Here is a 21663-nt window from a genome sequence, read left to right as displayed (position 1 = left end):
GCACTGAATGACTGCAACTGCATGTACCAGGAAATAAAATCACCTCTTCAGTTAGCAGCTTTATAACTGTAAGGACTGCCATCTCAGTTCCTTTCCATTAAATATCTGATGTATTTCTATCTCTATCTAATGGTCTCTTAACACAATGGCAAGCATTTTAAATGTTTATAATGAGGCAGACAGAGGGAAGCAGCCTAGCTCTGAGATAAGAGCAGGTAAATCTCTGAGAGAGACAAGTCTTACAGCAAACACCAGCTTCTGACTTGAACAGTGCTAGAAGATTTTGAAAAGTGTTTTCTTGACCTTATTTATTTGAAACAGTAAGTATAGTTATACTCTTCTTGACAGGCTGCCAGTAACTACTCACATAGCCTACTTTTACTAACACTAACCCAACACACACAGTAAGCAAATTACAGTTTATACAAATGCATGGACTTTTCAAAGGAATCCTTATTAGAAACATAATCAGACAGGATAAACCACCTGTATATGACCCACATCACCCAAAAACTAAAAAAAATGGCCTGGGTTTCAGATCACAAGCTCCAGAACACAAAAAAGTTCCAAACAAAATGCAAGAAGATTTTTCCCTTGGAAAAAGAATTTATGGAATAACTAAAAAGAGATCAAATGGCAAGTCTAGGCAAGTAATTACTCATTCAGATCTATTCAGTTCCAGAGTCTCCTGCTATATCTTGAGCCTGAATATTTAAGTCACTGTGAGCTGACTCAAAACCTTTACTTGAGGCTTAAGGGTGAGAAAGAAAAGCACTTTTCAGAGAACTCCTTTTCATCTTAAAACTCGATGGCTTGGTTCCTAACAAAGGAGTGAGGAAAAGCTAAAAGGGAGAAAAACAGATTATCACCACAGCCATACCCTCTAAAGAAAAAAATCTGGAAATGAAAATCCTTCCAAACTGTTTCAACTATTACTGTAGGCTGGTGTCATTAGCTCTCAGGCTTAAGGATAAAAAACAAGTCACTTTGAAAATAAAACACTGATTTCTGACAATTTAAGTAAAAAGATGTATTTATGGTACTAGCTCCATCCTAGGATTAAGAAAATCTCTTTTGCTTTAATGGAGCCTGAAGTACACGTCACGGTGTGCTGCTTTCTTTATCCGTTTGGATAATGATAGTCATTGTAAACAGAAGTGGAAGCATTTTTTGTGACAGTTCCACAATGACATTTTTACACATAGTTTCACCATAGACCTAAGTGGACTTATGCTGCCAACTCTCAACAAAAGGGGTTCAGCCAGTTAAAAATAACCACTTTCTTCAGCTAAGGTGACTGAAAACTAGGCCTTGCACAAAGAAAAGGAAGAACAAAAAAAGAAAAGAGATTAGGTTTCAACTGGAACAGCAAGGTGATCCAGCTCACCTTGTGGCTGCATAATGCGTACTGCCAACAGAAGGGAGAGCATCTGAACTGCTCTTCCTGGGGCTGGGGAGAGCAGGAGTGATCCTTCCGACAGCAATGCAGTCTTACAGCAGCTGATGGTGATTGCAAAATTGCTGTCTTCCTTTCTCTGCAATACTTGTTTTAGAACTTTTTTTTTCCCGTGAACTTAAACTATTTTCTTCAGACTTGGATTTTATTACAAATTTATATTTCCAGAGCAAAGCCTGATTCTGATCCATAGCATACATTATTAATGATTTACACTGCTAAAACGGAAGTGTGTTAGAAATACATTCTACTTTCAGCTAGTTGCATCATTGCTTTTTTTCTCAGTCCTTCTCCCAGTTGAGACAATGAAAATGGTCTGCACATTTCCATTCTCTGATTCTCATGTACTAGCCCAAGGCTATAGATTAGAAGCCAAACAATGCAAGGAAATGTTGGCATAAAAGTTGTTTACAGCAGAATTTGTTTAAGAGAAATTTCAATTAGTCATCCCTTCTGTTTGGGAAAAAAAAAGCCTTATAACTTTATTTTAAAAGTACTAAATGTGGGCTCAGTCTTTTTCAGTCTGATAGTAATATCTTTAAAATGGCTTTGCCAGGAGAAGGAAATACATGCAGCAAATAATGGAAGTTTATCTTTGGGGCAATTTCTATAGGGCCAGACTGCAACTTCCCACCATGAAAGCCAACAGAGGAGGACTTGTGATGAGGAAGTCCCAGGAGCTCCTGTGAAGTTTCTCCCTCAACATCCTATTTTGGGATGGCTTTAGGGGGGCTCTGGATGAGCTGAAAGGGGACCTTTCAGCAGCACAGTTTACCATTAGAAGGTACCAAACTTAGTAAAACTGAGGCTCTTCTGTGGAAATGTACAGATTTTGAAGAAAAAAACCTTTGCTTTGGTGAGAACTAAATTCCAGCACAGAATTTAAATCTGGTCAAAATGAGAAGGCATGGCAGGGTGAAGGAGAAGTGGCCAGGGGAGGCCTCTTGTTGGAGGAATATCCACCTGAACAGAGTCAAGTAGGGCAGGGACTTGAACCCTGGTTTCCTCATTTTATGCGACTGCCCTGTCACTGTGTGCATGTGTTATTCTTGGAGAAGCTGGGAGGCATATCGGGTATGGCCACATTCTACCAGTCAGCGAAGGCACGGCAGTCCTGGTACGGAGGTCTTCAGCACATCTGGTGTTGGTTCTCCTGCAGAACATGACTGTTTCCAACACTTTGGGAAGTCTCGTAGGATGGGAAAGCTGTTTCCTGCCTGAATTAGCTGCACTGCAGTGATGCCTCCCAAAGGACATGCAGGAGGCCAAGCCAGCCTGCACTGAAATGTCAGCTCTCACACAGCCCCAGCAACACCCTCACTCACCCTACAGACTCTGACAGTTTCCCGGCTGCAGTTTCCACCCTTCCTCCCCACTGCAGTGACAACCATGACTGTAGCCTGTGGCAGAGGGGAGATAACATTCCCTCCTTCCCACATATCCAGGCCAGACCACCATGTGGAGGAGGCACTCAGCTCCGCACAACTCTTGACCAGTCATTACCAGTACTCTCACAGCTGGACTCTCTTACTGCCATCACTCTACCCATAGCTTCAGTGGGTTAGAGGAAAAGATCAGCCTTCATAGAGCAACCTTGCCCACTTCAGAGCCCAGTCAGCAGAGTTCTACATTTCCCCAAAATATGGATAAAGGAAGATTTGGAGAGAGCCAAGAGCTGAATGGAAAAGCCAGAAGCTGGAAATGGCAGGCTAAAAGCCATCCAGAGACTCACCCTTTTGGCAGGTGATCAGCAGAAACTATGGTAGAAATATAAAGGCAAATTGTCAATGGGGAAGGCACCAGTAGGAGACTCCATCCCCCACGCTGCTCTCAGGGCTGCGCTAGGAACTGCTGGGTCACTGCTTCCCAAGCTAAGGGCCAAAGGGACTACTAGTGTGGTCAGCAGTCGAAAGGAGACTCGGTGAGAGAAGTGGGGCTCACAACAGGAAGTGGAGCCATCACTGAAGAAAACAACACAGGAAAAAACAACGGTGCTGAATTCCTCCTCTTTCGTCATTGTTTGTCATCGTACCTAGGAAAACTGCACTTCTGCCTTCTGCCAGCTCTAAGGAAAGGATGCTTGGTCCTTAGCATGTGAAGGAGCGCAGCCTCCCGAGGGCTGCAAGCCCATAGCACCTCCCTATGCCTTTGCCTACTGGTCATCTAGCAGCAGGCTGTGGGTGCAGAGCCACTCTGCAGTGGATGAGGAAATGCCGTGCCCACACTACTGCGGTGGGCTATCGAAGGGACAACAGGAGAGGAAGGGTGGGAGGTGAGGGCAAGGAAACTAAGCTGTGAGTGGTGAGAGGCATGAGACCTGCTGCTTTAGTACCCAGCCTGCCACACTCATCCTCCCTCCCCCACACATCCTCCTCTCCCCTATCTTCCAGCTCAGGAATCAGAAACTAAACCATCAAGGCCTGTCTGCCCCTGCCTCTAGGCTGCCATCCTCCTCTGCAAGCAAACCGTCCAGCAATAAGATAAATACAGAAGGTAAACTAACAGGACTCTATCAGCTAGTTTCTTAAAGGCACTGCAGAAGCAGTATATGTGTCATAAAGCTCTGATAATATTTTGAACTCTGATCCCCCCAAACCACCATCACTGGTAAAAACCATGAGTTTTTATCCTATCGCCACAAATTCTCCAGAACACATATACTGACAATTCCTTTGCAGGAGTTGGAGGTGGAGAGGGTTGGAGGAGGGGCAGAGGGAAGGCAGTCTGAGTGCCTCTATCATGGCAATTTTATTGGAAAACATACCAAGAAGGGCAACAGTACAAGTCACAGGACTGTGATTACAGGCTCAGATGCCATCAAAAGAAAGTCTGTGAGCACAAGGCCTCAGTTTCACACATACAGACTTATCTCCTCTGATGCCTTTCATGATACTTTATTAAGGCATTCATCAGCACATGAATAGGGATTATTACAAGAAACAATCCCTGTTCAGGGAGATCACTGTCAAGCAGCAGGACATGATAGGGAGTCAAACCAAATTTGACCTAAGAACTTGTTCACACCACTGTTTTTATTTCAGACTGTGTTTTCTGGGATTTTGCTTTTTGTTTGGGATTTTTTTTTCCTGAAGGCTTGAGCACTAAGTCAAATTGAAACTAGACCGGAAAAACTTCAGTCACAGCTGAAGCTGAACTACACCAGAAGACTTACGGGTTTGACTCCTCTCTTTCAATAATTTCTATCCAATTCCCACTGCCATGAGGCTGTGGTATGATTTGCCAGTGCAGCATTCCCACACGCTTCCCAGAGCAGCTTCGTCAGCCCTGCCAAGCAGTAAGAGAGGTTGCCTGAGCCTTCACAGGAGGCTGTGCATTTTTTACGGGTGGAGGAAAGCCCAGAGGCAGCAGCAGGAATGCAATGGACAGTGTGCACAGGCTGTGAAGCTTGGAGCGCATTCCAAAAGCCCACTAATGGCCATTGATGGAGATAAGATACTGGTTAGGGAGAAATTTGAATCAGAAAACAGCTGTTCTTATATTCCAGCAAAATCTACAGCATCACAGCCCTTGCTGTCCCTATTCTGTGGGAAAGAGGAAGGAATTTCAGAACTGGGTTGGCAATGCTAAGGACACTTAAAAGCACCACACAGAACCTCTCTCACCTGAAATGACTTCCAGAAGTAACATGAGTTTAAGACCATCCCTGAAATCTTCCTCTATGTTCTCAATCTGTGTCCCGGCCTTGCGGAGGTGAGAATTACACCATGCTGTAAATGTCTAAAACACAGGAAGAAGAAAAAAAAAAGCAGTCAGTAATCTTCCCAGAAGCCAAACAACAGTTCAGAACCAAAGCAGTGGTGCTAGGATACCACGATACTGATTCAAATGACAGTCAGATTATCATCTTTCCATCTGCTGCCCTTGCAGAGCACAAGTGCTAGTACCTAAACATCCAAAGAATTTGCAAGGTCCTTCCATTAGAGTGGGAGTCTGATAGAGACAGCCACTTCACGGCTCCAGCACGTCTGATCTTCTAGAGAGACCCTTAAATTTTGTGTTCAGTTTGGAATACCCAGAAATTGATTTTAAGACATGCTAAGCTCTCAAAGCTCCTATGACTCCAGCTGGTGTTAGGCAACACACGTTAACACAGTATGAGGGAGAAAGGGAAACAGTATACCAGATCTCCTTGGCTTTAGATAGTGATTGGGGGGGGGGGGGGGAGACTATTCTTTTACTGCCAACTGCCTCTAGTCTGCTCCATCACCAGCAAATACTGCAGGCACTGAGGAACAGACTACAGAGTGCAGAGCTCCTGAACCCCATAAACCACATCTCTGTAGGGTCTGTTCTGCTGCATACATTCTCTCCAACTCACTGCTAAGCAGACCACCTCTGTGACTGTTTCACATTGCCCTGGTAGCTGCAGCTGCTCACATGGAGGAGTAAATGCATTCTGAGTAATGATGCTTTCAGCCATCTCTATATTACTACAGGTGCCGGAAAGAATAAAAGTAAGCACTACCTAACACCACTATCGACTGCCTAGCACACTCCCAGACTCCCAGTGTTTGAGAGCCTCTGGCAGAGGGATTACTGCAGCCACATCAATGATAGAAATGACAGCCACTCTGTAATAAGTAACATTACGCAAGAGCACTGGAATAATTATATGAGTCTGAAATGCAGGAGGGATGGGGTCCAAACTGCAACAGAGCCACTGGCATTAAGGCCAAACAACACTCTTTTGGGAAATGCCTTCTGGTCTTAAATATAGTAATTCTGACCTCAAGTGGTCAGGATAGAGGATCTCTCATATGAGAGAAATGAATATCGCCACAACTGATGACAACACACATTTTCTGTGGTTGCCAGCCCATGTTCTGAACAATGGACATGTGGGGCACTAATGGGGGAAGAGACTGTCTCATCAGTTACGAGCAAGACCCAAGCCATGGTCTAACTTCCAAGATGTGATAATAGAGATTATCACAGAAGCCATGAATGGCTCTGAAAGAGAAAGGTAAGTGCTGCCTTTGGAAGGTCAAAACACAAGAAGTGAATACAAAAATACCTCAGACTTGAAGTGTGGTATGCTCTTCACTAGATAAATAAAAGAACCCAATCTGAAAATCCAGAAACTGCTTGAAACAAAAGAACCATTTGAGGAGCAAATGGGAGCAACTCGTTCTTTCAGGGCTGACAAGTTTGCCCAAGTGCTAATGAATGCATTTCACAGCATTCAAACAGGACACCAAATAAAACCTTTCCTTTGTACAAATGATAACCACTCAAACACCCTCTAAATAGAAGGATGAGGTTACTCAAAACCGAGCTGCTCTAACAGCTTAGTGCTACCACAGAAAGGAGAAGGTCTTTCTCCCCCTCTCTCTCCCAGATGTGCTTCCAGAGTCAGTTCAACTCACTGACCTAGCAAAGAACTATTTACTTTCTTTGGTAAGGCTGGTCTTCTGCTGAGTTAGTGCATGGAGACAGCTCAGCAGTCTAATGCGTCTCTTCAAGAGAAAATTGGGCATACATGGGCCAAGCAGGAGAGTAGACCACAGCAGTCAAGTCATCTTAGGCCACTGAGGAACTGCAGCAAAAAGGAGACAGCTGATATGGAACAAGGCACGCCAAAAATTTAGAAATGCTTCACTGCTGCTTATGCCATGCATGAGATATCAAAAGAAAGACTGCCTCAAATGGCAAAGAGCATATGCGTTTTTTTCCTATTTGCCTGGATGCTGGGCTTCCTCTATTGACCTACTTGTATTTGTGCTTACATGACTACAAATAGCATAGCAGAATCTTTCCTAGGAAAAAGCATTTCTTAACTGCTGATGAGCTTTCTATTGTTGTGTTCTGGCCTTGCTCTCTGCAGGGGCAGTGGGAAGGAGCAAGATAACAGCACAGCTGTAAACACTTTCATGGCAATAGCCCTTTGGATGGGTACATGTATTGTGAAAGCCTGGGATCTCTATTTTCAAGATGGCCTGGTTTTCTTCCAGTTTTGCAAGTTTTAAAGAAGAATAAGTCACTAAGCATCTTTAACTGCCTTTTACTGTTATTGCCCTGAGAAATAAGAATGACTTTATTTGAAAATGGCCCCTGTATCCTGAAGTGGGTCCTTTTGGCACTACTTTCTTCATTCTACCATCTGTGCTTTATTACATGAGAAGAGGTTTATTCATCTGGCTTTTGCAGTCAGGCTCCCTCACTTCTCTAAAGGGGCAAATGACAGCACAGAGAGGCTTTCAAATGCTACATCAACATCACATATGAAAGTATGGTGGCAAGTTATGACAGGAAGGATGTGGATGTCCATTAACCTCCCTCTTGCAGGCAGAGCAAGACACGTAGAGCAAGGGACTGGCTCTAGGTCACATTACAAATCTGTGTTGAAGTGAGGAGGAAGCCCAAGATCTAACTCACAAGGCCACCAGATTGCACTTTTACTTCTTGTATAACTTCCCTGAAGCCACTTCACAGTTTTGCTATCCATCAGCCTCAAGCAGATCAGGAGGCTCTGCTCTAAATAATGGATAATCCCAGCACAGCTCAACTGGGCATCTCCTTGTACGTTTTCAGGATGGTAGAGGGTGATGGAGTTACACTGCCAAGCAACACAGATGAAATTAAAAACAAACCACAAATCTTCTAAATCCTGCATTACTATAAAGCCTGGCATAATAATCAGACCAGTGAGACTACAGTGACTATATTCCACGATTGTTATTGCTGCAAGGGTCACCTAAGCCTTGATGAGAAAGTATACACCAGAGCCAGCACCCCAACTTCTCTGCTGGAGCCATTTCCACCACATCGTGGCCTCGGACATGCTGAGGCCAAACACTTCTGCAAAGCATAGCCGTTAATAATCAATGACATAGCTGACATCTCAGCTCCTCAAGGAGGTGGACTGTTAAGGGTTAATAAACAGAGCACCTGCAGTTTCCAGGCAACGACTCCCAGATGCCCAGGCATTTTCTCAGGGCACCCTTCAGGTCCTACACTAATTCCAAAATATAGTACCCAGCACAACAGCATATGGGAACAGCAACAAGCAGCAGCCCTGTGCACATGCATCAGACCATTTCACAAGAAAGCAGGATGATGAATGCTTTTAATAAGAGTGGGCATTTATTGCAAAGGGATTCACACACAGTTCTCCTCACAGACCAACCCAAAGGAACATCAGTCAAAGCATAATAAGTAGAAAAGAGCTTTATGTTACATTTGCTGCATACATTTCTCTTTATTCCTCTTTATTCCAAGTAACAAATTGGAAGGAGATTTGACAGACAAGATGAGAGAAGCCAAGGGCTGAAGAAATGTGGCAGAACAGTGCGGGGGGAGCAGGAGAAGGGAGAGTGAAATTTTTGTTGTCCACCGGGTCTTGCAATTCTGGCAATCTTGGTTGGAGCCATTTTTACCGACCTGGCTTCATGAGTAAGCACAGGATCCTTTTTTGTTATTCTGAGAAGCCTGCTGAAACCACCCACTCACCCCATCCACCCTCTGGGCAATAAACCTGCTCCTCCCCACACCCTCAGTCACAGTCAACGGTGGTGGTGGTGGCAATCAGCACCTGGCAGCCGTTAAACCCTGCTGTATTTGCAATCACTAGGAGACAGGCTTTTGAAAGAGGAAAGCAGCCAGCCTTACTTCCAGCACAGGCCCAGCCCTGGGAGTAGCCAGATGAAAAAAGCACCTGTGTCTGCTGGGGTCCCGCGAGGTGGGCTGCAGGGCAGGAGGGACAGCAGTAATTCCCGAGCATGGAAACCGAGGCCTTTAGAAGCCCTGTCTCCTTAGTCCTGAACTCAAATTGCTGCTCTAAAGTGACAGATGTGCTTCCTTGCTGTCTTCCTTCCTCTGCTGCAGTGTTCACAAGGTAGTGTTGCCCAGTGAAGGAGCATGTGTGAGCGTGCATTTATCATCAATCCTCTCTGCCTTCCCCTGCTCCCATCTATAGCTAGGACTTGTAGCTCTCTTTTTTTTTTTTGCACCTCAGCTTCATCAGCAAGATCTCTGAGACAGAGATCACCTCTTGCTATTTGTGTGCTAGGTGCCGTAAAAACAATAGGATCTTCAAATTCTACCACAATATAACCTACCAGATAATAAAAAGAGTAACAAAACTCACTAAATGCAAGCAAATATGATTAACTGTTCTGCTGCCTCAGCTCATCAGACAGGTTTACTGCTGGGGTATCTTCTGCAGGCCTACCTGCATACCCATTTTAACAGGCATACACACCCTTTTTCTGACACTACATGGAAAATCTCTGCTTCTTCAGAGTTCACGAGATGTCTAAAAACAACAGCCAGGTGATTGCTGGAGATCCTGCAGCCAAAGCTCTGAGATACCAGCTTCCACTAGCTCCTTCCAGGTATCTGCCAGTCCTGCCAACTGTAAAGCTACCTTTGGTTCTCCCTGTATTATGAGTGCATACACATACACACACATTCTGGCACTCTTTGCACTCCCCAAACTTTTGCTTCTGTACCTGGAAGTCAATAATCTGGACCTTTCCTCTTTGCATTTTCTTTTCCAAATTCTGTACCTTTCTTGTACCAAATTAGCCCACATAATGTTTCTGAGATTCAGGGAAACAGGACAGTAAGTGAACCTTTTTAAGTTCAGAGAATGCTTCTGCTTGGAAAGGAGCAGTAAGTTGCTCACAAGTGACACTGCTGAAAGCAGAACTAGAGAGCTCTTTGCTGTGAGAAAATAAGGCACTTCAGCCTCTGAGCAATTTTAGCAATGTAAATGTCAAAGCCATCACAACGACACAAATGACAGATATTAAAAAAAATAAATGGACAGTTTTATCTCTTTGTGGCTGTGACATGACATTCCAGTTTTATCTGACCTTTCCAGATGCTCTTTACTTCGCTCCTTGCTAAATCACTCTTCAACGCAGTCCTGCTTTCCATGGATGAGCATAAACTTGCTGGAACAGCCAAGAGACTGCTGTATTTATATAACAGCCCCAGAGAAGTTGTAATTGAGCCAGAGCAGTCCTGCTTGCCTCCTGTCTGACAGGAGAAAGAAGTCTGGAGTAAGCAATCAAAGAAAGAATTCACTGGAGCACAGCTTTACCAGCATACTATTACCATGCTTGAAGGGAGGCAGTGTTCACGGCCATAAAGACACCCTCTTCATTGTGCCTATGCTGGGGGATGAATTTTGATTGGGTATTTGCACACAGTTCTTCTGTTGAGATGTGTCCACAAAGGTTTGGTTTCTACTAAGAAAGGGACAGAGATGCTGGCATACAAACCCAGTAGCAATGTTTTACACTGTCTGCACACGTACTCTGCAAAGTGAGGTCTTGAACAAGTTGTAAGCTACAGGTCCAGGTGTTCTTCTGGTGTAGTTAGAATGACAGGAAGACTTCCTTCCCAACCACCAGAAAAGCAAGCAGGTTGTGGATACATATTCAAATGACACATCATGCACAGCTGGAAAATAAAATCGATTTACCCAGCTGCAAACATTTCTCTTCTGAGAGTCATGTGCTCAGATGAGTGTACCTGTGCTTCTGAATGCACAGTCACAACCTGCATTTGCTGCCTGGTTTGAAAGCAAACACTTTTCAGTGCCTGCTTAGCACAATACCATACATTACAGGATTGCTTAGACAGTTCCACTAATTCTTGCAGCAAATTCTACAGCCAATTCCACACTGCAAGGAATTTTATTTAAATGAAATTATCTGGAACAACGATTGAGGCACTCACCCAGTAACGACTAATAGTTTATTAAGAACAGGCAGAAAACTGCTGCATATAAGGCTTTTTTAAGCAATAAAATTACTAATAAAGCAGTTCCAGCTGCCCCAAAATTGGATCCTTTCCACTGTGGTAATCTGGGAGCTGAATATACTGTATTAAGCAAGAAGGATCCTAACCCACAGTCTCCACAAACCTCTCTCTCCTTCCACTTGAACATGTAGACTAGGACATCATTACCTTATTAATCAGAAACTTATGGGCTAAAAGACTGAGCAGGCCATGAAATGTCTCTTGACTATCCAGTCCAAGTTTCCCTGCACTCAGCACTAAGTCATTACTGGCATTAACCCCCAGAGTCTCATGTGATTTTCCCTGGCCTGGTGCTGTTCTGGTGCTCTCTGACAGTTTCTGTCTTACTGCACTCCTTTCTCCTGCCCCCATTTCACATCTTAGGGCATTGAGAAGAATTGCTGGCTCATCTGGTCCCTTGGCTACTTGTCACCCACTCCCTCCCTAGACTCAACACTCAAAGCTTAGAAGACAGGCTTGATTGCAGCTTTGCTTCCTGCCCAGGGCTGTGGTATAAGCTTACAAGAAGGTGTTCAGTTATTTTGAGGAGTTATAAAAGTAATCCTGGATCCTGCTGGCTCCTTAGCACAAGAAAGGCTATGGCTGGACATGATAGATCACACTAACAACCCTAATGAAGAAAGCTGGGCATCAAAAGGGGCTTTCATGAACTACAACTGTGATCAAATAAGTCCAAACAGTCTCCTGGCCCAACCAAATAGTTTCTGTACCCATGGCCTTCAAGTGACAGAAACTTTATACATGTATATATTACTTGTTTTACAGCTGGGACAGAGGAAGTGTAGTCCTACAGCCCTCGCCCCTGTATACTATACCCCTTAGTTGATTCTCTTTGCTGTATTTAGAGCGCTACTGTAATGCCCCAAACACTCTCAGATGGCTGTCCTCACCCTGCAGAGGAGCTCCTCGTTTCTGAGGAGCTTCTCTACACAGACCTCGTCACAGCTCCAGGGAGCTCCCAAAAGTGCTTTTTGTTTGAACTTGAATCAAGAGATCAGCCACTATCTACCCCACCCTATAGTTTCTTCTAACCTGAAATTCAGCTTTGACTCCACTGCACAGTGCTTTGTATTTAAAGCCACATCACAATTTCCAAAGAAAGCAAGGCAGTTGGTAAACCCTTTCAGCATTTAGTTTCAGAGCCCATGCCCCAGGATGCTGGGGTAGTTCAAAGGGTCTGATCTGTGTTGAAGAGTTATGCTATCACTTATTGATGTCTACAGAATTATGGGTGCAATGGTCAATGAGACCAAGGTGCAATGAAGAATTTTGCTTTCCAATAGGGTTAGTGTCCTCTGCACACCTGGCTTCAGTGACTTCCCAAAACCAGCTCTGCAGCTTGCGATGAAAACAACGCTAAAGCAGCAAGAGGCCCAGTCCTAACTGCGCCTGCAAAAGCCAGGCTGGATCCCACAGGGAACGTAGTATTTGCCATCAGAGTCCTTCCCTGTCCAGAACAGCTAGGAACTGAGGTATAGGGAAAATATACTCCTCCTGACAATGAATTAATCCTTTTGGACAGTGGAAATGCAATAAGATCTAGTAAATTCAGTGTAGCAGTTTTTCATTTTTGCTCTGTGGAATACAGTTACTGTGTTGCACAATTTTTAATTCTTCTCTCCTGGAGGGCAGGAGAAAAACAAGCTGGAATCCCTTCCATGCTTGTTTTCCCTGGAGTGGTGTTAACTGCTCTGGAGTCAGAATGATACTTTTATTAGCTAACAACAGACTGAAGCAGCAAGAGCAGAAATCTCAATCCAGCGCACTTCCCTTCCAACACAGGATAAATATTTGTTCTTCTCCACATTTGTACCTCCAGTACCTTTATCTCTATTACTGCTACAGACCTGCACCATTTCAGGAAGAATCTGCTTCTGCACTGGAAAGCTACTGACCATTAAATCAATAAGTCCACAGCATTTCAGACCAGCAAAGTACAAGCAGTCTTTATCCCAGAGTTACCAGGGAGTACTAATAGCTAGGAAGCTACAGGAAGGCTTCAGACATGCAAAAAACAGTGCATAAAATTGAACAATGAGCTCAGCTGAGTACGAACTGGTTTTATAGTTTATTGTGAAGGTCAGACTAGCAGGACTTCATTAGGCATTTCCCTAGCCTATGAAATCAGCTCATAAACATCAATGCGTTTAAAGCTCTCTCATAACAAAAGTTAAACAGAACTAGTCTCTGCACTTTATATCCTGAGTGTCTCAAATGCTTTATAGCATTTGAAGAGATGTTCAAAGGAACCATTTTACTGAGTACTAGGATGCAATTATTTATGGAATGAAAAGTGGCAACAAACCACTGCAAACAAAAATGAAAACAATCTATTCAGTTCAGAGATGCTGAACTCAACTATCCAGCACAAAACTGGGCCAGGACACCAGGATGAAAACCTTTATAAACAGTGTCATGCCACTGACAGCAGCTCTGCATTTTAAATCTCACCAGTCAAAGTTTCTCAGACTGTTTACTCAGGCCCAGGAGTGAGTTTGAAGGGAGGTACTCACTCAGTCATAGGAAAAGCCTGGAAGGGAAGACAGAGCATGCCTGGGTGCTGTAACACAAATCAAGACATGTGGATCTGGTCCAGCCCTGGTTTGCTTGAGAAGAGGGCATAAAGTCCGAAAAATTTTCAGCACTGCTATCTCCATAAAGATGCCACTGTCTTGGCTTCAAATGGTCCTTTTGGCCATCATCTCTCTCCCTGGCTCAACACGCTGTTGCTTCCTTAAATTGCAGTTCCTCAGGCTCCAGCAGGGCAGCCTGTCCTTGGTTGTAGCCAGCATCAGCCACACACGCATGAGCCAGCAGAGAGGCAGACAATGTCCTGAACCCAGGTGCCTCAATGTGCAGAGCTCTCATGTTCATTCACAGCTGTGAAATGTGCCACTTGAGCTCCAGAGGTTTCTCCTTGCAAACCAGGTCTGCAATTATTAAGATCCTTCACTTGATATGCGATTTTCCAGAATTAACAGAATAGTTCCTGGGTCAAGATGACTGTGACACACACATACTACTAAAGAAGCAAGGACCTTGGAGATGGACAGGGACTTTATGGTGCTAGGGACTACACAGACACAGGGTGAAAAGCTGCTCCCTGCCTCAAAGCACTTTCCAGCTAAGACACAGATAAGAGAGTAGATATGTTGCATCTCAAAACAACAAGGCACTCTCAGCCAGGGTGCTTGGCAGTGGCCTCCGCATACCCACAACCTACCTTCTGTCAAGTTCTTTGCAGAAGTCACAGTAAAAGAGAGATTTAATCCAAAAAAGACAGTGAGATAAACTACAGCATTTCCAGCTGTCCCTATCTGAAAAAAGCCACAAACAATTCACACAATCCCTAAAAGCAACATAACTGCATCCAGTCAGCAGCCTCCTTTGCAAGACCCTAGGACTGATTTCCTCATACTATCAAAGTTATGTTTAGATGCTTTCACCTTGCTCTCAGAAGCTACATCCTGCTACCACGGTGCAATTTATTTTAGCTTGGTCCATGCAGTTGGTGTTGGCAGCCTAATTGTAGGGGAGAGGACAAGGGGGAATTGTGGCTGTCGATAGCAGGTTCTTCCTGAGTGAGAGAGGCAGCACAAATGAGCTAGAAAGCATTTGTTTGAAAACATAATGAGCAGGCTATGACAGCTGGCATCAGGGGCTGACAGAGGTGAGAGCTCACATCTTACAGCAAAGGAATAATAAGAAGAGGGAGTGAGACCATGAAGGGCCTTGAAAACAAAGACAGGTACCTGATGTTTAATGAGCCGAAGAAAGGGGAGTCACTGGCAAGATGTGAACTGCAGGGCATATGTGTAAGTGATGCCTTAGGAAAACTGTATCTGCTGCAGCTGTTTGGGTGAGTATGAGTGTGGCTGGATTGCTTTACTAAGGTCAGAAAAAAGGATGCTGCAGTTACTGAGACACAAGATAATCGAAAGCCCAGGTGGGAGTCTTCGGGGAGATCCATCAACTATTCTGGAGGGAAATGAAATATCAGGTTAGAGCAGGGAATGTCATGTCTATTACTGGATGAAAGGATTTAATTGATCTGGGTGGAGGCAAGATTTTAAATATTTACATAAAGACACTGTGAAAAAAAGTCCCACCTCTACCTCGTGAGCACTAAAATGTCTTTTAAAAAATAAAATACAGAATTGAAGCCTAGGGAGTTCTGATTCTGGAATCACCCAGCTCCCCCAGTCCCTCCCACCTCCTACAACTGAAAAACAGAAAAAGGTACAATTTTAACATGAAAAGAAATACCATGAAAAGGTGGAATTGCTCCTCTGTGTAACCCCTGGGTAGCTGTGCTCCTTTCATTCACACACACAGAGCAGCAGGAGTTATCATTTTTCACTGCTGTTACCTCTGTGAAGCAAGCACGTATAACCCAGAAGGTATGAGCTCTACCTTCTCATGCATGAAGAGAAGCGGGTCCTTACTGTGGCACACGCTTGCCAGCGTGTCCACAGTGTGTCTCATTGAACCTGCAGACCTTTAGCAGCACACAGACAAGCAGCACCAAGATGATCAGAGCCTCAGTGACTTACTGGAAGTTTTATCTGACAACAGACATTTCTCCTCCAAGGCTGTAACTCTCAAGTGGGTGCTCATGTTTGCACAGCTATGCTTTGTAGAATGTTTTCACTTGTAGTTTAAATACCCTACACATCCAATAGTGAAGAAAATGAGAAATTCATATACATGAATTGTGTGCCTGAAATTGTGGAAAGGGTTATTTATTAAGGTAATGGTCATATTTAAAATTGAATTGCATCATGACCATTTTTAATTGAATACCAAAAGCACTAAAGCTACTGTGGGTGGTAAGATTATAAAGATGGTCTTTTATGGGAGCTCAAGACACATTCACTGTTGAGGCATGAATGTGTCACCTAAGAGCTAAGCTAAAACAGGATTTAAACCGTTTACACTAGCACTGAGTAGCAAGCTACTTCTCAGTGTGCATTTTTGGGCAAGGAACAGCCTAATTAGTTAGCATCTTCATGGGCCCTAAGGCTTCTGCATGCCAGGGCAAGTTTATAACAGCACCTTACCCCCACATGCACTGCAAATCACGGGATCTTGTCTCTTCACCCAGCATACATAACCCTGACTGGTACTGAGCTGTGCTTTGAGTGATCTGTGGCAAGTCTCTGTGGGCGCACCTGGACAGCACAGTGAAACCCTGCGTAGAAGCATCCGAATACCCGAGCAATGGCAGCAGAAATGGCAGCAGTGAGAAAGCAAAGCTCAGCAGGGGCTGTGTGATGCAGGAGCCATGCTGTGAATATGGGGCACAGCCTCCCCAGAAGAGATGAACACACAGCAGGCATAGAAATCGAAGCACACTACTGTGGTGGGGCAGAGGAACAGGGGAGGTCAGGCCAGGTCTTCCCAGTACACGTGTTCAAACCAGGATGGAAATCTTAAAGTAAAGTAAGAAAAAAGGCAGTGGAAGATTAGAAGTTATGACAGGGGATAATTACAACAGGAGCGTTGTTCCAGACTGCTGTGGTTCAACGTTTCAGACATCCTGAGACAGAAGCCGCTGCTTAGGAGAGGGGGAGGCAATGCTGGCTCATCCTACCAAACACCTGGCTGAGGACAGCACAGCATTTGTCCTCTCCTTCACCTAGTTTTCTTTCTTTACTCTGACCTCAGGCTCCTTTGACTTCTCCATGACCACCAAGACTCCTGACTGGGGATCTAAGCGAAAGTTGACCTAACTTTAAGGAGATGTACTGTTCAAAGATTTTCTTGACCCGATGACCAAAACCTCATTTGATTTTCATCAGCGTTCACTTTAATTACCTTGTTTTTCTTGAAACTGTTTATGCAGTTTATCACAGCAAGAAATTCTCTCTAAAAGATGTTAGATGTGGAACTTGCATCAAAGGCTGAAAGGGAAGGAGAAACCTTCAAGGATTTTTTTCTTTGATGTTTTTTATTCAACACAAACACAGTAGCACTAAGCTAGTAGAAAATGAGACACTTGGTATTGTTTATTCTTTAAAAAGCTTGCATGATGGTTGCAGTCTAATTTTTCAAAACTTACATGAAAATAAAAGAAGGAAGTGACACTTAAAGACACCTGTACTAGAAGCTGCAATATTTTGGGTGGATTTCAAGTCTGTTAGAATAGCTGTCCTAGGTAAAGAGTAGGAAACACAGTCAAAGTTTCTGAACTTGATCCAAAGGCTACCAAGGTCACCATAAATATCTCTGTTGACTTCAGTGGGCTTTGAATCAGGCTCTGTCTGTGGAGGATAATAGCAGAACAGCAGAGTCTGATGACTCTGAGTCTCAAGAAGCCAAAAGGAGCTGCTGCTGTGTTACTTAAAAGCAGATATGCACAACATTTTGCCAGACACTACCAGGAAGAATTTAGTCTATCTTTTTTAGTCCAGTAACAAGATCTTCACTGTCCTGATGACAGGAAAGTCTATGGGAACATAGGGGAAAAACATAGTGCAGAAAGAACTGGAAGGAAAATACCACCACAGGCCAGTTCAGCCCATCCGGAAATGTTTGCTATTTCTACTTTTCTGCCCAAAAGAGCTGCAACAAAGCACATGGGGAGGGCGGTGAGGCAAGGGAGGGCAGTGCGAGCATTGCTGCTCTGGGCAAACTGAAGTTCCCACTAGTTCACAAGGACGTGGGTGTCCCCAGCCCGGGATCATCATCTTCTATAAAAAACACACGGCTTCTCAATTGCTCCTTCCTCAGGAAAGATGTGAGAAGCCCTAACTGTACCTAGATTGGAAACACCCCATTACTGTATCCAGCTGGGGAGATTAACTTAGCACATGGGCCAGTCAGGAAAGCAAAGGTATGAGTTGGAGCTATAGCAACTACAAAGTGTGGGACAGAGTGTGATTTAAGCCCTAGCCACACACAAGTTCACATTCTTGCATTTGCTCATTTCTAGGAGATTAGGTCAAAGAGCTTGCCACAAGAGAGGGTGGATGATGTAAACTGGATGCTGAATGCCAGTACTAATTTTTCTTCACTGTGCTCTGAACATACCCAGAGCCTTTCCATTTATAGGAAAGGCCATCAGTATAAAAGGTGCATTCTTCAGCAGGCCAGAGGAGGGTATAAATATGTTAGCCTGATTTCCAAAGCTCATCACTCCCAGTTAAGGGATGACTGGAAAAAAAACCACCACCACAACAAAAAACATTTCATTCATCTAAGGAGGAGCTTTCTGGAGGGCAGAGGGCTCGAAAAGAGATTCCCTGAGGAAAATCAGAGATTTTCATCAAGAAAAATGAATAAGCCTCCAAGTTAATGGTGTCCTAGCTACTTCTAACAAAAAGAGCTAGATCTCAACTCTTTTTGTCCAGTTTTTGGCCTAAAGAAAGGGGAATGGGGACAATTTCTATTTGCTACGCTGAGTCTCCCAGGATGCTGTGCATTGATGCAAATATCTGGGGGGAAAAAAGAGAGGACAGGGAAGATGAGAAGTGTGAGTGACAGTCAACAAAATCCCACTCAAATACAAATTAAAATTGTTATATGTTTCTACATTACTTAACAATTTAAGTTATTTGGATTTACCTGTCCTTTCTGCAGCTCCATTTCAACCCTAACAATACTACCAGCTATGTTCTCACTAGTGAGTGAATCCATTTGATAGCTGCAATTTCACCCTTCTATAGCAAAGATTATGAGCTCTAGCATAGCTCTGACAATTTGAGATGTTGGTTAGAGTGAATCAGAGACATCTTTTTCCTACTGTACAGAAAAAGGTCTATTTTCAGCAAGGGCACATATAGGAGAAATATTTTGTCATGAGTTGCAATATTTTGCTTTGGAGATAGTGTTGTGGTGTCTTTTTGGAGCCGTGGTTTGGATGCCTCATGCTTCCACTTCCTTGTATAGCACAGGAACTCTTGTTTAATGGCATCTTCCATGATGAACTACCAAGAAGGATGGTATAATAGGCATCTGTCAGGTGCAAATCAGGAGAGATGCAATTCCTCTGGGAAACCACTGCACAGATAAAATTGAACCAGCTGTATGAGCTGCATACCCAAATGCATTTTGCAGAGGGTAAAGGAAACTGGCCAACATATTTGGGGTTTTCAGTATCTGGCTTTTTGCTGAAAAAAAACAAATATCACTTTTCCCCTATGGAAAGCACATACTTTTCATCAAAGAAAAAAAAAAAAGAAAAGCTGCAATCCTGCAGTTAAGAATATATGCATTTTTGGTCAAACAACGATTCTAACAATTTGAGAAGGGCTGGTCCTTTGTAGTAATTACACAGGGATCTAAGTGATCAGTGCCTCAAATCAGACAGGGCAGAAGCCACCCCTAAGTAACACAGTTCAGGCAGCTTACCATAAATGCAGAAAGGGTATTTTCTCCTCCCTGCTAGCAGGCTGGCCCTAGGAGCACAGTTATTCAGAGATAAACATGGCAGATCAAAAGACAGTGATTAGGAGAATATGGCACAGAGACAAGGGTAAGGTTTAACTTTTGATTCATCTGTAGCAAGATGCATTCAGTTATGAAAGATGACTGGTGTTTGGGGGGTACCAATTTTAATGGGGTCAGACAGGGATTAATCATCATTTGCCTTTGCTGCTGTTTAAAGAGAAGGCATGATGAAAACTGCAAGATGAGAAATGTTTCTGACTCGTCCTGGGATAGGAGGAGGAGGAGAAAAGGGAGGTGGGGACTAATCTTTTCTTGGATGAGGGAAATTGCAAAAATAGTTGGGGGAAGAGTTTATTTGTGTTATGAGCTTTAATCTCAATTGGCATTAGTGGCAACAGGCTTCGGTCCAGCAGCTACTGGAGAGAATGACCATATTAAAAAAAAAAAATCTGTATTCTACATGAACATAAATCCAGAATTTTCCATTCCTCTTCCTTCCTTCTCCTGCCTGGAGGCATATGGCATCTATTCCCAAGAATTTCTAATAGCAGACACTGAAGTTATCACTACCCCTGCAGGCTACAAATTATTTTTCCCAGCTCTAGGTCTAAAAATGTGTATTTATTTTATCCTTGAATATGATGGGGCCTTGCAATGTATTTATATTATTGCTGAACAAGGCCCTTCAACTCAGGAGTTTTTTGTTTTTTTTTTTTAAAAAAAACATCCCTGCCTGTTGAATGGAGCATGGGAGCTCACTACTGTGTCTGACAACTGTGCTTTACATACTATATGACCGAAGGTGCAGTCATTCCTCAAGGGAATACACGGCAGGATGCACAAGATACCGGTGGAAGGGAGCATTTACATGGGTTATCACAGTCCTGTGCAAAGCACTCCCTGTGCAAAGTACTACTCTCTCTTTCTAACAAGTAGCTTATTCAACTAGTATTACTGTATTCAGGTTTCCTTTCAGAGCCTGGCTTTGTTAAAACTGCTCAGAGACCATAAGCCACACTTTAATAAAGAAAATACACGCACACAGAGAAGAAACCCCACCACAGCTAAAACCCAGTCATTCCTCTGCTCATTCCACCTCCCACTCTGATCCTGAACCTTGCATTTGGAACAAGTCAGAAATGACCGGCTGTGTTCAAAACATGAAAGCAGCCAGGACACAGTTGCATGAGCAGTTTTATAGTTTTTGTAGGTAGCCACTGGTGGAATGGCCAAATAAACTCCATAAGCAAGGGACTATTTGCCTTCCATTTTTAAGCTAAGTGAAATGGGAAGCTGCCAGGACAGTGAGCGCTGCCGGAGCGCCCTGGAAGACGGCACGCTTGCTGTGTTCAGACATCTCGGACCCAAAAGGGTACCCCTCCACTCTGCTGGAGGGCCGACATGGGGTTATTTAAGGAGCCCAAAGGGAGGGCACAGGGGCAGCTGCAAGGCTGACCTTGAGCTCAGAGGCCCCCAGAAGCAAACAGCTTGAGCACCCCCCTCACTATGCACTGGAGAGCTTCACTGTAAACACGCCCTCTACCGAAGCTGAGAGCAGTAATATAAAACAGATGCTGGAGGGAATTTTTTCCCCTCTTCGTCTGCACTAAATTTAAATACTGTGCTCTTCTCTTGCCAATTCATTCTTAAAGGGCCTGTACACAGCTCCTCATCTCTTCACTCTATCCCACTTGGCTGAATTTAACTGAGACCTCAGCAGCCCTCCACACACTGCGACCACCCCAGGAAGCATGTGCTCTTCCTGAGTCTGGAAGGCTGAGATCCAGCCTTCTAACTACTGCTCAGAGCAAGGAGCCCTCAGGGCTCCTCTGCCCATTCACTTGGGCGTCAAGGAAGTCTTGCAGGTGAAGTCATAACATGAAAGCTCTGCTCATTGCTCCAACCACATAAATGCTAGTGGCTTAAGCCAGTGCCATCTGTTCACTCAGGTTCTTTCAAACTGGAGGAGGAAGGAAGGGAGAGGTGACATGCCAGATGCACTTAGCAGATTGTGTTGGGTTATC

The 21663-nt window shown here is 44.0% G+C and overlaps 1 protein-coding gene across 2 annotated transcripts in view; it reads right to left on the bottom strand.

Moving 5' to 3' along the window:
• ACTN1 (actinin alpha 1) overlaps positions 1–21663 on the bottom strand; it is a 94668-nt gene that overhangs the window by 45415 nt on the left and 27590 nt on the right. For both annotated transcript variants that reach the window (XM_067296558.1, XM_067296559.1), the window contains exon 2: positions 5080–5194. In XM_067296558.1, the coding sequence (XP_067152659.1) occupies positions 5080–5194 (115 nt within the window). The remainder of the gene's footprint in view (positions 1–5079; positions 5195–21663) is intronic.

Source organism: Apteryx mantelli, chromosome 4, assembly GCF_036417845.1.
Source record: "Apteryx mantelli isolate bAptMan1 chromosome 4, bAptMan1.hap1, whole genome shotgun sequence".
Classification (NCBI taxonomy): domain Eukaryota; kingdom Metazoa; phylum Chordata; class Aves; order Apterygiformes; family Apterygidae; genus Apteryx; species Apteryx mantelli.
The sequence above is the reverse complement of the archived record's forward strand: the minus strand, read 5'-3'. Positions and strand labels throughout refer to the sequence as shown.